Source organism: Nanorana parkeri, unplaced genomic scaffold (genome assembly GCF_000935625.1).
Source record: "Nanorana parkeri isolate BGI_ZX_2015 unplaced genomic scaffold, ASM93562v1 scaffold171, whole genome shotgun sequence".
NCBI lineage: Eukaryota > Metazoa > Chordata > Amphibia > Anura > Dicroglossidae > Nanorana > Nanorana parkeri.
In genome coordinates, this window is record NW_017306439.1 from 465707 (window position 1) to 481856 (window position 16150).

The window sequence follows — 16150 nt, forward strand, 5'->3', positions numbered from 1 at the left end:
CTCTCCCCTGGAGTCATACCTGTGGGTATTGCAGTACCTCATGGGACTTGTAGTTCCACAACAGCCACGTTTGGCTACACAGTATTGTTTTATAAGCTGCAGCTTATGTGTACTTGGTTTTGGTATTTTATGGTCCATGGCTCTTGGATGGACCTGGACAGGACTTGGTTGTCTTAGGGAGAAGTCAGGTTGTGATGGACCCTGGAGGTAGACCTGGACCAGGCGGGAGGTGGACCCTGGGGGTAGACCTGGACCAGGCGGGAGGTGGACCCTGGGGGTAGACCTGGACCAGGCGGGCGGTAGACCCTGGGGGTAGACCTGGACCAGGCGGGCGGTAGACCCTGGGGGTAGACCTGGACCAGGCGGGAGGTAGACCTTTTGTTTCTGTACTGCCCTATTTTGGCAAATGTGTTTTTTAAAGCTCAACTCAGAGCTGATCCTAAACTAGCCAAATGAGCATTAACCCATGCAGTCCTGCGGGAGGGGGCACGACCAGTAGCTTTATCAGCAGCTTGGAGAGGGACTATGAGAGGCAACTCTACTTTTTGTAAACCGTTTTTATTCTTCTGAATTTTTAGTACTTTGTATACTTCTGTTTTCCTGCTACAATGACTTTTGTATGAATGTAGAGGAGGAAAGTTCTCCACACTTCAGGTCGGCCATCTGTTCCTCGACACCTCCCGTCGGGTTGAGGTTGTCTGTTGAGATTGTAGTTCAGGTGATCCAGATGAACGTAGCGAATGATCCCTCTCCAGTTATTCTTTGGAGATTTAATGGGCTCTGTTAGTCTCATTTCCATCTCTTGCTCCGTTGCCAACTGCCTTCCCAGTCCCCACCCCCTGTGTGCCAGTCTTTATGCGGCTGAATGGGCGAGGAATGTAATCCGCATTATACGCCTTTGATGGTTAACTTCCCCACTTCATCGGGAGAAGGGGAGTTGCGGGGACATGAGAGGGGGCTTGTTTAGGCGCTCTCATATGCAAATGATGGCCATTGAGCGCCGGGGAACGTAATGAGATAACACGTCTTCAGAGACCCCAGCACAATTGTGGCAATCCTAAAACAAAAGCCTAAGCGGGACGTGAAAGGGATTTGGCCAGTCGGAGACTGGGGGTGATCCTTGTTCTCCCCCTCCCCTTCCCGATGCACACAACAGATTTTTTTTTTCTTTCCCACCCCCAATAGAGCCAAAAGCCCCAGGGATACGCCATTATACCGCTTTAATATTCATGAACTTGTCAGTCCGAGTTTGTCCCCGGAAATTCTGATAACTGTTGTATATAGGATTTTTTTTTTTCTGTTTTTTTTAAAGGGGACCGTTCGGTATAACTTCCTGATTTAGGAAGTATTTGGAGCTCAAGAACAGCTTTTTAATCAAAAGGTGGAGCTTTGCTATAAAAACCCATTCGGTGACTTTGCCTCGATTGAAATGATGAGTCTGCTGCAGGCAGGAGAAAGCATGTCCCCCGTCTCCCTTACCAAGTGATCAGTCTGCAACATTGTAACTTTGTAGCAAGGAGAAAGCAGCATGAAACATTACATTTGATGACATGTCCACTTTAACTATAGCTTTTTTTTAAATGCTACAGTAATGCTTGCGTGGAAAGGATTGGGAATTGGTGGAGTCTTGATAGAACTGATCTATGAAGTTTGAAGGTCATGGAACCATTGCAGTAACTAGGGGCACCACCCTTGATATTTCATCTTGCCCCTAGGGTGCCCTTCATAGGGCCTTTCTTTCCCCATTTTTTTTTCTCTGCACACAGCTCCACCCTGGTCGGCACACACATTAAACGCACACACATTTATCACACAGCTTGTGAATCTTGCCCGGTAACAAAGCAATTCCTGTTTACCCAACTTGGAGGGATCGTTTTTCAGACCTCACAAATCCCCTCTTCACCTTTCCCATCAGAAAACACCTCCCCGAACAATAAGAAAATTGGGGCCTGCCACCTGATAGCTCTCCCAAGGAACCGGCCAGAGAGGAATGTGCACAGCTAACAGGCTCTTGTGAGACGGCCTTTGTGCTGTGCGTCTGAATCTGCTGGGGACGCCCTGCCGAGGCTTTATCCCTTCCCCCGGAGACTGCAATATATATATTTATGTGTAGAAATATATCTTTTCATGTAGACCTAGAAGACTTGAGGCCTTCCTGTCTGCCCGGCAAGTAAAATATTAACCAGTTCTTTCTCTAAGACAAAGCGCTTTCACTGTTCCATAGAATCAATGTAGGGCATTCGCTTTACCCATCCCCCGTCGTTCGCGTCTGATCATAAATTTGGTGGGAATTCTCTTGGTTTTATTGAAAAAATTTGCATGTTGGCCTAGGGGCTGGGTCCTTGCCGCTTTGTGGTCTTCATAAAGTTGTACATCTGTGCGCCCTGTTTTAGGGCACGTCATGACCATAAGGTAAGTTCTATCTATATAAAGCCAAAAGTTCTGTCTATATAAAGCCAAAACCTTTCCTTGGTTTTGGATAGAGAAGGGAAGAGTCAATGCCCCTGCCGGGTTATTGTTAGCTTGGGTGATGGGTAAGTACATAGGTTGAAAAAAAAGACATGTCCATAGAGTTCAACCTATAGTCCTGGAATCCCAAGGGTTGACCTATCGGTAAAATCCGATCTGAACAAGGTGTCTAGATTCCGAGCTGGCACTTTCAACCCACCAAAGAATTCCCACAGTTTCCTTGGTTTATAGTGCAAATTTGAGATTGAAGCGCCACGCCACCAGTTACAAATTTAATTCCGGTGTCAAATCTGATGGACCAAACAAGAAAGCCAACTTCTTTCCAAGGCCGAAACTCCTTTCTTTTATTAGGGCTTAAAAATATATATTAAAGGATCTGTCTCTGCACTGTCTTTGAACCGGTGACTTCCCTGGCTGTGGTGTCACCGGCCAAGCGTCAGTGCTATACTAATCTGCTTGTTATAACTGGTGCCTCATAGCCGCGTCCTGTGGAGCACTTTTAAAACAAAGCTACAGAGCCAGTTGGTCTCCATTGCTTGGAAATGTCAAGTCTATAACGGGGGACCATGCTTAGTGGATTATAATGTCCTCAGCAATGTCCCTCTATTCCTAGCCCTGGCTGAGGATGCATTGTGTAAATGCAGTCTTCTGGGAGGTCCCTCAACCTGGGTGAACCTGAGTGGTTGTATGTAAACTTGATTTTTCAGCTTGTTTGGCCCTCACCGTATACAATTTTTAGGGAGTCTGTTGCAAAATTTCTTACCTGACGATCCTGCCAAAAGCACCTCAGTTGCAGTCTGACAACACTAAGCCGCTGCCTTGCAATTAGCAGCAGCATTGTTCAGTTGGCCTGCCTATGTGGCCTGTAGGAGGCATGCCCTCATAGGCAGCCCAATGGCCACCTGGCCTGCAGCAGTTGAGGATTTTGCTCCATGATGGTCTCTTAGGTCGAGATCTTTTTGCTATCTGGTTATGCCATGTGCCAGATTACTCTCTGGTGTGCCAACGCTGGAGGTGGCTGAAGCGGTTGTTCTGCGCATTGAAGACCCTGCTAGCAAACTCAGGCCTGAACAGTAGGAATTTGACTGCCTGCCCCGTAGTCAATACACCTTAGAACCTGTGTGTTTTTTGTTTCCTCTCTTACCTGACCTACTTGGAGCAGCACAGAGCTTACAAATTTCTCACTTACTTTTCTGTTGGATGCCAGTAGCCTGTAAAGCCCCGGGCATGCACACACCTAGTTTCCACACAGGTTTTGTGTGGATGTTGGGTGCCATCCAAATGCCAAACCCCATTACACATCCCCGCAGCGCTCGGTGTTTGTGGATTTTTGTACTGCTACTTCCTCGCTGCCGGCATTTGATGTTCCAGATAAAGTCTAATTTTCTTTTGGATTTCTCCCCTTGTTGGCCCATCCCTTGCAATCATCCTGTGTCGAAATTAGGTAGCACAAGCTGTACGCGGACAGTGTGGAGAAAGTAGCAGGTGTGGTGCAATGTGGGAAATGGCAAAAAAGGTGTGATTGTATGGTAACAGATGGGGCTTAGAAGGTGACTGCTGAGCGGGTGATATGTGGGTGCAAAAACCAGGCGAAAAGCCCAGGCATGATCTAATGATTTTTATTTTTCCTCCGCAGATTTTTATCGGGAAAGGGCTTGGTGATTTACCCAGCAATCGGAGACCGATTGGACATTATTTGCCCCAAGGCGGAGCACACACGGCCTTATGAGTATTACAAGTTGTACATGGTCCGCAAAGAACAGGCAGAGTCCTGCAGCACGGTTATGGATCCAAACGTCTTGGTTACATGCAACCAGCCGGATAAAGAGTTTCGATTCACCATCAAATTCCAGGAGTTCAGCCCGAACTACATGGGCCTGGAGTTCAGGAGGAACCAGGACTATTACATCACGTGTAAGTGTCTCTTCACCGACAACTGCTGTTGAGTTCAACCAAGCCACTTGTCTTGTGGTGGAATAATGCAGGAGACTCCTATATAGGAGAGTGCTAGATACATGCATAGTAGGGACATATACCATACTTGAACAGTACATTATGACCCAAATTTACCCTCAAAGCTCCCTCTTCCCCTCTAGGTCATATCCCAGCATCTTTTTTTTGCATGAATGTTGGCTTTTTTTTTTTTAGCGAGTCATGGCATTTAATACACCATGTGATATCAAGCTTGTAAAATGGGCAGCTGTTGGGCAAGTGATCAGTGCAAAGCCTTAGGTCTCTTTTCTATTGACTTATTCACAGCCCCAAGAACTACATGTTACCTTGGGCAGTTATTTGGCGATCATGGCAAAAGCATTGCTTTCCTATGAATGACTTGAATGTATGCTCATGTGGGTGGAGGGGGTTGGTAGCCTTCAGGAGTCCAGCAGAGGAGATCTCCGGCAGGGCTGACAACACTCCTTAGGTTTTCAATTCAGCAGAGGCAGTGTTATCGGCCACTGCAGGTAGCTCACTTGATTTCTGGCAGATCATCCGTTATTTTTATTTAAAGGGATAAAACTAATTTTGCATATACAATTTAGGTAGCTCAGTGTCAAGTAAAGGATGGCAATCCAGTCATAAGTAGCACGGGGTGCAGAATAACTGCAGGTGGCAAGCTAGTGTTGGCGGTTAGGTCTACAATGAGCCTAAATATGGTCGTTTTGACAATCACGTCAATATGAGCTTGTTGAACATCTCATTCCAAAAAATTGGCATTAATATGGATTTGTCCCCCTTGGCTAGAACATCCTCCATTCTTCTGGGAAGACTTTCCACACAGGGGGTCTGTGGGAATTTGGCCCATTTTGTGAGGTCAGGTAGTGATGTTGGATGAGTAGACCGGGCTCACAATCGGAATTCCAATTCATCCCAAAGGCGTTCACCAGGGTTGAGGTCAGGGCTCTGTGCAGGACACGAGTTCCTCCACACCAAGCTGGTCCCACCATGTCTTTATGGAGCTTGCTTTGTACACGGGACAGTCATGGTGGAACAGAAAGGGGTCTTCACCAAACTGTGACCACAAGGCTGGAAGAGCACAATTGTCTACAATGTCTTCTATGATGGAGTATTAACAACCTTCACTGGAGACATCTGAACCCCATGATTTGGGGAGGGGTTCATGTACTTTTGTTCATACAATAGATGTGACCGTTGGGTCTCCACACGTTTTCATGCAATAGGTTCAATTTTTTATAACTGATTTTCCTTTCGGCATTGTCCATTTACTAGTAGAACTGAATTGTGTCCCCAAGGTCATGCTTGCTGCCCATATTTGGATGAATGACCTTTAAGTGAATTATTTTTAGCAGTAGAAGCCCTCCGTAGACTATCATTAGTCCTTCTCAGATCTAAAACCAGTTAAAAGTTGCTTCGGTGGGGATTCAGAGCAGGAAATGTAAATAATGAGACCCGCATTCTTTTCTGTATGAAGTCCTTTGGTATAATTAAAGTGCCGCTGTTTCTCACCAGTCTTGTGTGAAATGTGCTCACGCAGCAGTGTGGAGTACATCTCAAGTATTCCCCTTAGCGGGGCTCGTGGCCTGTTAAGTAGAAGGGTTTCTGCAGTTTAGGGTCATAGTAAGGTTTATTGCAGCCCAGGGCAATGCAATAAATGTAAACTCTTCCCCCCCCTCCTCTTGCAGTAGTAATGATTTGTATTCCTTAGACTGTGGGAACTCATATAAAAGGTGAATTTTATTAAAGTACCTCATTTGTGTGTACTATCTAATGCAAGCAGTGGTGGTTTCATGTTCTGTATTTGGTGGAATACCGCAGTTGGCACTTTAAGCATTAGTAAGGGAAGAGTATTTGAATAGTGTCCCATATAAAATACTTTGTTCAAGTTGGGCATTCCAAATTATCCCAAAGGTGTTCAGTAGGGTTTAGGTCAAGGCTCTGTGCAGGACACTTGAGTCCTCCACACCAAACTGGTCAAACTAAGGCTGTCAATATGGAGTTTCCCCGCCTCCCCTCCCCTGCATGGCCGGCAATATGGAGTTTCCCTGCCTCCCCTCCCCTGCATGGCCGGCATTATGGAGTTGCCTCGCCTCCCCTGCATGGCCGGCAATATGGAGTTGCCTCGCCTCCCCTCCCCTGCATGGCTGGCAATATGGAGTTGCCCCGCCTCCCCTCCCCTGCATGGCTGGCAATATGGAGTTGCCCCGCCTCCCCTCCCCTGATCTCCACTCTTCTGGGAAGACTTACCGCAAGATTGCGGAAGGTGTCTGTTGGAACTTGTGAGGTTGTGTCCTGATGGATGAAAAGACCTGGCTCATAGTTGCCTTTCCAGTTCACCCCAAAGGTGTTCAGTAGGGTTGAGGTCAGGGCTCTGTGCAGCACACAAGTTCTCCCACACCAAACTGGTCACACTATGTCTTTATGGAGCTGGCTTTGTACACTGGAGACAGTCGTAACAATTTGAAGACACTTTACTGTTCTTCCATAAGATTGGAAGAGCTCAATTGTCTACAATATATTTTATGGAGCTGGCTTTGTACACAGGGGACAGCCACGGTGGAACAGTAAAGGGTCTTCACCAAACTGTAGACAATTGTGCTCTTCCAACTTTGTGATGTCTTTGTATGATGGAGCATTACCAGGACCCTTCACTGGAGACACCTGAACTCCAAAATCCAAAGGGTGTCCATGTACCTTTTGACCATATAGTGTTGGTGTGATGGGCAGAAGATTTTGGAAGGTGTCTGTGGGAACTTGTACACATTTGTGAGGTCAGGAACTAATGTTGGGTGAGAAGACTGGGATCACAATCATGTCCTTCATATCTGCCTAACCCTAAGCCCCTTTTAAATTCATCAGCCGCAGTAGTTTAATATAACTGAAGGTTTCTTCTGCACTGCAACTTCTGTGCTTGGAGATGCTTTCATCATCGCTGTACAATGATTATATCCAGACAGCAGTGGGACAAGTGCTGGCATAGACTATGCATGGCTATAAATGGACCGCTGGCAGTGGTTTTATGTTCTCAGCCTGTTTATTTCTCATGGTGCCAGTGAAACCCTCTGTAACGTGAGTGCTGGAAAGTTCTCTGTTTCTTCCCTCAATCCACCGGTTTGCCTGATGTACCCATATGTGACAGGTTGTCCCTTGGTTCCGGAACTAGCTGTTGATTCGGGCCAGATGGAGCGAGAAGAACGGCTCTGCTCAGGGAAGCATGCTCAGTGACCCGACTGTGCCAGGCTCTCACTGCGGGGATCCGGGGGCTCGCAGAGCATGAAATGGCAGAGCAAGGGTGTGCTATGCATGTTCTCCGGTTTGGGCTCAAGAACAAGAGGGAGTGAGTGGGTTTTCCTGTATTTACAGTGCTGTGGTAGATTGGTGGAGGCAAAAGCCCCTTAGCCATTGCTGTCATCAGATGTGGTCTTCCTACTTGCTAGTCTCATCCTGCTTTTTTCTCTATAAAAATCACTTTCCTTCCAGACGGACCCTCCCCCCTCTTTCTTTTTCACTTTTTCTCTTGGTATTTCTTTGTCATTTTTATTTCTTCAACCTTAGCCCCTGGCACCGGCTGGTTAGCGGGTGTGAGTATGCATGGGGGAGATCTTTCACAGCGGTGCACATCTGGAAGCGTTCTGTCCTCAGCTGCCAGGCGGGAGTGTCCAGCAGATCATGAAAACATTTCTGCAGATCCTTTGGGTATCGGGGTTCATTTAGATCACGTCTGCACTCTCCTGCTCTTGTTTTGTCTACCGTCCTCCACTCGTCCTTCTTTTTTGCCGCTCTATTAGATGTGTACAGATCCCGGCCTGTCTTTTTATTTTCTTCTACGAGTCTTTTGTGCCCATGCCTAGAGCTTCGTCTTTCGTCTCAGAGCTCTACTCGGGCTGATCTTTAGCCTGTGTGCTCTGTGGGACTCATCTGGGCCCGGAGGGTGTGAGCCCAGCTCGTCTGGACCACACATGCGTCCCAACAGAGCCGCACTGTATTTTTTATCCTCTGCTGAATGGAGCCATGGTGTCCTTCTGTATGTTGGACTTTTCTTATTAGAAATGAATGTCCCCATAGTGACTTTGTAAGTCCTTTCTTTATAGTTAAATGACAGACTGAAATATACAATGTTTGGTCGGGCTCATACCCAAGCTGCAGGGCTGGCAGCCACAATGTGAGCATGCCCCTGGGGGCATGGGGGCAAAAAGTGTCCTCTGTATTCTGTGCAGAAGGGTGGCATTGTGGGTGTGAGACAGTGAGGTGTCTACACTGCACTGATTCAACATCAGGGCTGACTTATTCAAATGAATAAGCAAAGATTGCAGAAGTGCACTAGTTGCCCATAGTTGCCCTTCGCTCCCCCGGTAGATCTTGACATTAAAGTGACGCAGTAGATTAAAACTTTAAAGTTCTGCAAGGAAAATTGGTACTTGTACTGCACTCTTATGTTGGCGTCCAGTGGGGTGGGAGAAAGGGGCCACCTGTACGTTGGCGTCCGGTGGGGGAGGGGGGGAGCAAGAGAAAGGGCCACCTGTACTTTGGCGTCCGGTTGGTGTCTGGGGGGGAAACGGGCCGCCTATGCGTTGGCGTCCAGTAGGGGGAAAGGGGGCCACCTTGGCACTGCTGAGCGGTGAGGACAGGGGCCACCATTGCACTGGTGGCTGGAAGCGGAAAGGACTGGTGGCTGGAAGGGTGCTCTGACAGCTAAAATCATTGGTGTTTAGTAGTTACATGAGAAATGAGGCATTGCTAGCCCCATGCACGCCTTGCAGTTTCAGCAACAATTGTTGCAAGACAAATAAGCTGGACCTCCTAAACGGGAACACAGGCCACAGTTAGACCTGACTGGTGTCTAACTCTCCTGCTCCATCCAGAAAGACATAAAGCTATACCTACCTTTGAGGAACCCTTGCTACCTCCTGAAGAATCTCTGCTTGGGAAAGGCTCCACTAGACCATCCAGCTAGTCATCAGTTTTCATGTCTTTTAGCTTTTGTATTATGACATTCTTGACTTTCCCTCCATACAAGTGTTTTAGATTCCAAATGTTAAAGCCCCCAGAATTTGATGAAAAATAATTCTCATGATTGTCTGCAGTGCTCGTCCCGGATACTGGCCGACTAAGTGTAGCGAATGCGCAGAGATTGTTATCTTTATCCCAAAGTAATTGGTTTTCATAACATTCAGGCGGCCCAAACGCACATCTGTTTTTAGAACCTTTTCCTACTCCTCGGAGTCTGATGTGTAGCAGCTCTTACCTTGACGGAATCCACACACTCCTCTCTCCCGTCCCTCCACCGGTGCGCACAGCTGTGCTCTGCATCTGATATGAGAAGCCTTCAGGACAATGCAAGGCCCTGGGAAATGAAGCGCCGGCTTAGAAGTGGCCTTTTGCTGTGTTTGCTCAGGAAGCCATGAAGATGGACAGCCCGCCTCTGTTTCTGCTTAGAGACCAAATCAGCACTAAACTTAACATTGTATTTACTATCGAAATCGGCTCGGGTTAAGATTGCCGAATGTCTCCGGACACCTTCGGGTTCGAAGAGATGCTGCATTGTATTCCTTTTGAAGCTGAACTGTGGAATAGGGATGGGGACCCATTGGAGGGCTAACTGCTCACTTTTGCCTAGGTCAGGGGTGAGCAACCTTGGCACTCCAGCTGTGCTATAACCACATGGCCCACCATGCCTCTGGGAGTCATGCTTATGGCTGTCGGTCTTGCGGTGCTTCATGGGAATTGTAGTCCCGCAACAGCTGGAGTGCTGAGGCTGCCAGGTCTGTGGGATGATGTGGTAGGTGTTCGGTGCTGTCCAGGTTGAGTTGGCCCTTGTGTACATGGTGGTGCAGTTTTCTTTGTGACCAGTCCTCTTGTGGGGGGATCACGCAGTCAGGGGGATGCAGCTGCATCTTCAGATTGCAAACGAACCCACAGCTACTACTGCAGCCACGAGTTTGTTTACATCCGGATACTACTGCACCGGAATACCTACGGTGACAACAATAAAAGGAATGAAGCAAAGTCCAGGCAGATATAAAATCATCGATACAGTTGTGTATCTTTTCATATAAGCGGCCTTGTCACTGAGTATCACATTTTGAAAGGAAAGAGGCAGCACTAGGAGCCAAGGGGGTGTTCTCCATGCAGCAATACACATGAGGAACATGCTGATAAGCAGGAGAGTTCAGTGTGGTGGGTCATCAGTCTGCTTCTGCTCTAGCAGTGGATTTGGCATCTACTGCGATATTTGTAGTTGGACCCTGAATCTTTATACAACCAGATGCTGTGAAAATGTTGCGCTCTTGTACATTGGGTTCTTTACAATTTTTCCGGCTGCTGTGCGCAGAATTGCTGCTATTCATGCTGCCCGAAGTGTTCTTGTATTGTATGGCCCCCTTCTCTTCTCTGGCTCTCCTCAGACCTCACATTGTGTGTTCTGTAGAGGGAGACGAATAGCTTTCATTCCATGCGGGTTTGGCTCTTCCATATTTGGGACTCTGTTTAAACTACACAGAGTAGAGACCTGCCATGTGCGACCATCAACCCCGGGAGCACAAGACTGGTAGGCTGCGGAGATGCCAGGCCCAACAGTGAAATATCCCAACTGTGTAAACAGATCTGTGCTCTGGGCTTCCTGTTTGGTTTTCTGCAATCCCTTAAGTTTAGTTTTGCCGGGTTAATTAACTGTTCCATGGAACACCAGAACCTCGGAATGCATTTCAGTCCTGACACTTGCAAGCAAGTTGTCTACACTAGGCTGTGATATTCAGGTTTGGTTTCTGTCTTAGAGAGACGCTGTCGTTGGGATACATGTATCCTAACAATGTCTCTCTAGTATGAGTCTTTTATACTGGTGCTTATACTTAAATGTCTGTTATCTTGGAAATCCAACCTTTGCTGTCTTGGAGAAAGGCTAAAAGTATGTGGGGACCCCCCCTCCAAATGATGGAGTTCAGGTGCTTCCAGTGAAGGGTTCTATTACGACAACATACAAAGACGTTGTAGACAATTGTGTTCCAACAGTTTTTTGGTGAAGACCCTTTTCTGTTGACTGTCCCCATGACTGTCCCCTGTGTACAAAGCCAGCTCTATAAAGACATGGTGTGACCAGTTTGGTGTGGAGGAACTCAAGTGTCCTGCACAGAGCCCTGACCTCAACCCTACTGAACACCTTTTGGGATGAACTGGAACACTGATGGCAAGTCAGGTCTTCTCATCCAACATCAGTACCTGGCCTCAACCCTATTGAACACCCTTGGGAATACCTTTTCGGTCTTCTCATCCAACATCACTAACTGACCTTAACCCTACTGAACACTTGTTGGGGTGAATTGGGAACACTGATGGCAGGTCAGGTCTTCTCATCCAACACCAGTACCTGGCCTCATCCCTATTGAACACCCTTGGGAATACCTTTTTGAGCCTTCTCATCAAACATCAGTATCTGACCTCACAAATGGGCAGAAATTCAAAATCTTGTCGCAAGCCTCCCCAGAAGAGTGGAAGATTGTAGACAAAGGGGGCAACCCCCATATTAATGGCCATATGGATGTAACTCCATATTTTTGGCCATGGTTTTGGAATGGGATGTAGAACAAGCTGATATAGGTGTGTGATGGACATGTGTCCAAAATCATCTAATGTAGGAGCAATGATAGGTTCTTCAGCATCTGACACTTTGGGTATGTTGAATGTCTGCATCTCCCTGTCTTGCGCTGCCTTTTTGTAAAAATGACTCCAATTTTAGGAAAGCTTTCAAAATTAGGCAAAACCTTTTTATAAGTGCCAAAATGGCAGTGTTTACATTTTTAACGTGTTTTTTCAGTAAAAAGGGACCAAAAAACTGACCACATGGCCATCTTGGGGGCTGTTCCTGTTTTGTCATGACTTTTTAGCCTGGAACTTGTGAAAGTCCCACTATAGCAATGTGATGTAAAATCTTCAAATACCATTTTTATTCCTTTTTATTATTTTTGTTTCTTATGGGTAACAGCCTTGACTTTCTTATTTTTATTTGTTCATGATTGACCACCATCACATTCTGGCTTTTAGTACATAGGAATGCGCTTCGGGTACACCCAGCAGGACTGGTCTACGAAATGAAAACAGAAGACTTTGCGATTTTGTGGGAGTCTTTTTTTTTTTGCTTATTTGGCTCTTGCCGCTAATAATCCCCGTTCCACAGCCTTGCTGTTTTTTCGCCTAGAGCCTTCCGATGCTTTTTTTTTCATTTTCTTTTCTTTCTCCAAACCCCATGATCCCCCTTCCCAGACTGGGAGAGAGGTTTAATTTCCTGTGTGGGGAGAATCCTGCAGAGATTGGGAGGAGACACTACCGTTAACCCTTGTTGGGCTTCGTTCTAACTGAATTGCTGTCTGCGCACGGTGCAACACGAGACAAAAAGTAGTTGATATACAAGGTGACTAGGTACCTCCCAGCTGTCCCGTTTACTGGTCATTGTGTAGAAGTATTGCACTTGCATGGGGCTAGCATAGCAAAATTACAGTAGCCATTCTGTTACTGCAGTACAAGCATAGCTGTGTAATAATACTACTGAGTGCAGTATTGGGGGTCTAGTTTTAGTCAGAATAAGAGATTTGGCGGTGCTCATTTCAGATTGCGCAATGAGTATGGCCTGGCAGTGGGGAAAGTGAATAGCATGGTTGGGTGAATTGGGGGATCGCCAGCAAGCGAAAAGAGGTCCTGATTCCCCTAATATAGATAATTATAAGGTAGGATCACCAGCAGGAGGTCCTGATTCCTCTATATAGATCCTTAGTTATCACTAGAGACATCTCCAGCAGGAGGAAGGAGGTCCTGATTCCCTTAGGCCTGGTTCACACCTAGGCGTATTCCATATGCGCGTCTGTCCCGCGGTTTTTTACCGCGATTTACGGTAAAAATCGCGTGACAAACGCTCGTTTCCGAGGGCTACTAGGCTGTGTCCCAATGGAAACGCGCAACAAAAACGGCCCAAAGTAGTACATGTACCTTTTCAGACGTTTGTAGCGCGTTAGGGACGGGCTGAAATACGCCAAGGTGTGAACCAGACCCATTGAATACAATGGGATTTAGATGTTTGAGCGTTTTGTACAGCGTTTGTCGAGCGTAGAACGCGCTACAAAACGTTCAGGTGTGAACGAGGCCTTACATAGATCCTTAGTTATCACTAGAAGGATCCCCAGCAGGAGGAAGGGGTTCCTGATTCCTCCTATATAGATCCTTCGTTATCACTAGAGGGATCCCCAGCAAGAGGAAGGAGGTCCTGATTCCCCTATATAGATCTTGGACCTCATTTAGAATACCATGTCCAGTTCTGGGCACCTCACTTGCAAAAAGATGAGGATAAGATTGAATATTTCCAGAGCGGGGGGGGGTTGGGTTTGGGAGAGAAAATGGTGAAAGGTCTGAGGCAAAACAATTCAGGAGAAACTGCAGGAACTAGTAAAGGAAAGGCTGAACTTTTGTTTTTTTAAGAAAAGTAGTTGATGGAACAGACCTCCAGGGGAGGCGATTGACCAGTCTACAGGAAGTGAATTAAACATGCATGAGGTAAACATAGGTCTTCAGACCCTGTGGGACCTCTTGGTCTTTTTCTGTCATTGGTCTTCACATGCATTACCCTTTTTGTATGTTCTAAGGTGTCGATGTTTCGGGAGGCGAATAAGGTGCTATTTGTGTTTTTTTTTGAGGACGTGAAGTGTGGAGAGGCCTGGTCCAGCCTATTTAAGGCGCACATAAAAGGAGCCCTTGGACCATGTCTGCCGTTGCCAGGTGCATAAAGCACCCTGTTCTTTGAGGCTTCACCAGCTGTTGGTGCGAGTTCTCACTGGTGCATGTGTGGCCGAAGGGCCTGGTAACCGCACAACTTGTGTGAGCGAATCCTGTGCTCTCCAGTTGGCCGTCCAGTGAAGCATTAAACCGCCTCTCCAGAAACGTTTTCTGCAGCAAGCCTGCTCCGTGTCTGTCATCCTGGAGTAGAAAAATACAGTTTTATGGGACCGAGACAAATGGCTTTATATCTACTCGCTGCTTTCAATCCCGCACTTCAAAACCCCTTCCAGTTTATAGCTGGAGACCCGTCCAGAGGTTAAAAAGAACGTTGTGGCCATTTTCGTATTAATTTCGTTTTTTGTGTTGTAACATGTGCAGCTGTCTCGTTTTGACAAATTGTGTGCTCCTGTCCATGAGGAGTCTTCTCGGTCTGTCTAGAACAGGGGTAGCCAAACTCTGGCCCTCCAGCTGTGGTGAAACTACAAATCCCATGATGCATCTCTCGGAGTCAGGTCCGTGGCTGTGAGAATCTTGCAATGCCTCATGGGATTTGTAGTTCCACCACAGCTGGAGGGCCCATTTGCACCGCAACACGAAGGTAAGCGTTTTTGTGCGTCTAGGCACGTCACGCTAAGCAGCCCTGCCAATGCACCTCAAGCTACAAGGACATAGTTAAAACCTCTTGCTATGTGTCCTCACTGGGTAGACTTACCTTTGCCATTGGACCAAAATTTAGGGAAAATGCTAAATTTTGAGTTGCCACAAATGGTTGGGTGGAGGAAATCCTCCAATGGGGACACTGGTCCGGTGCTGGCTAAGGGGTTTCCTCACTTCCTGTCATGTCTCTAGGAAAGGAAGGGAAGATCTCTCCTAATGCCCTTCTGCATTCTGTCCAACTTGACTTTAAAGGAGAACTATAAGGTGAGTGCTTTTCACTCACCTCATAGTTCTAGCCGACCTGTGACAATGAGACTGTCACAGGTCGGCTCAGTAGATCGGGAGGTGAGCGAACACATACCGGCATTCGCTCACCTCTCGATCCGGTCACGGCTCTCTGCTGTGACAGGGGAGGGGCTGGATTCCACGCTCCCATACGCCAGTGCTGACTGGTGGAACGGGCGGGGGAGGAGGCAATTGTCGGGATCAGCTTCAGCTGCGGCGTCTCAGTAGCTCGCGGTATACTGAACCTAGGGTGACGGGAGGATGCTAGATTGTGTCCTCCCCGTTACCCTAAGGAGAACTATGGGGAAAAGCCTTAACCCCATAGTTCTCCTTTTAAATATACTTTTAACAGACATCAGTGAAGAATTGCAGTGGTATCTTGCTGGAATGCCTCAGTAGTTGCCCCGTAGGGCTCGCTTGCATACCAACAAGTGGTATAAATGTGAATCGTAACCTGTGTTGGTGCGCTTTAGATGTGCTGGGGTGCAATAAACGATCAATGCAAGTCTATGGTCTGCTACAACACCGTTGCAAATGTTACGAGTTGCCGTGAAAATATGGAGCAGATCCCCCCTTTTTTTTTTTTTTGTGTTGAATCTCCTGACTTATGCAACGCGACTCATTTTCACCTGAATGGGCCCATAGTGTGATGAGGAAGCAGTCTTACTAGCTCAGCGTTCCACACCAGCATGAGGACGTGTTTCAGGAACTTTCGTCATGGTTCCCAAGCCGTGTGTTTTTGGTCATCTCCTTTGCTAGCTAGCAAGCGCTGAGAGTTGCGGGGGCCTCATACGCGCCCCGAACTATCCGTAGATCCAAGATAAAGAAGCCGGTGGCACTTTGTAAAGTCCTTAAGTGAAGCTTTATTGTTCCAGATGAGCAGCACCAGGTCCCAGGCGGGGTTTCCTGTTGCTTGTCCAGAACAATAAAGCTTCACTTATGAAGGATTTGTCCGGTGTGCCGCTGGCTTCTTTTTGAAGAGTTTTTTGTTGGAGGAGAGGGTTGGCGTTCCTGTCTGATGCCG

At 47.2% G+C, this 16150-nt stretch overlaps 1 protein-coding gene across 1 annotated transcript in view; it reads left to right on the top strand.

Annotated features, from left to right (window-relative positions):
• The window catches only part of EFNB1 (ephrin B1), a 65867-nt gene that overhangs the window by 45010 nt on the left and 4707 nt on the right, over positions 1-16150 (top strand). The window contains exon 2 of the mRNA XM_018554749.1: positions 4106-4383. Coding sequence (XP_018410251.1) covers positions 4106-4383 — 278 coding nt within the window. The remainder of the gene's footprint in view (positions 1-4105; positions 4384-16150) is intronic.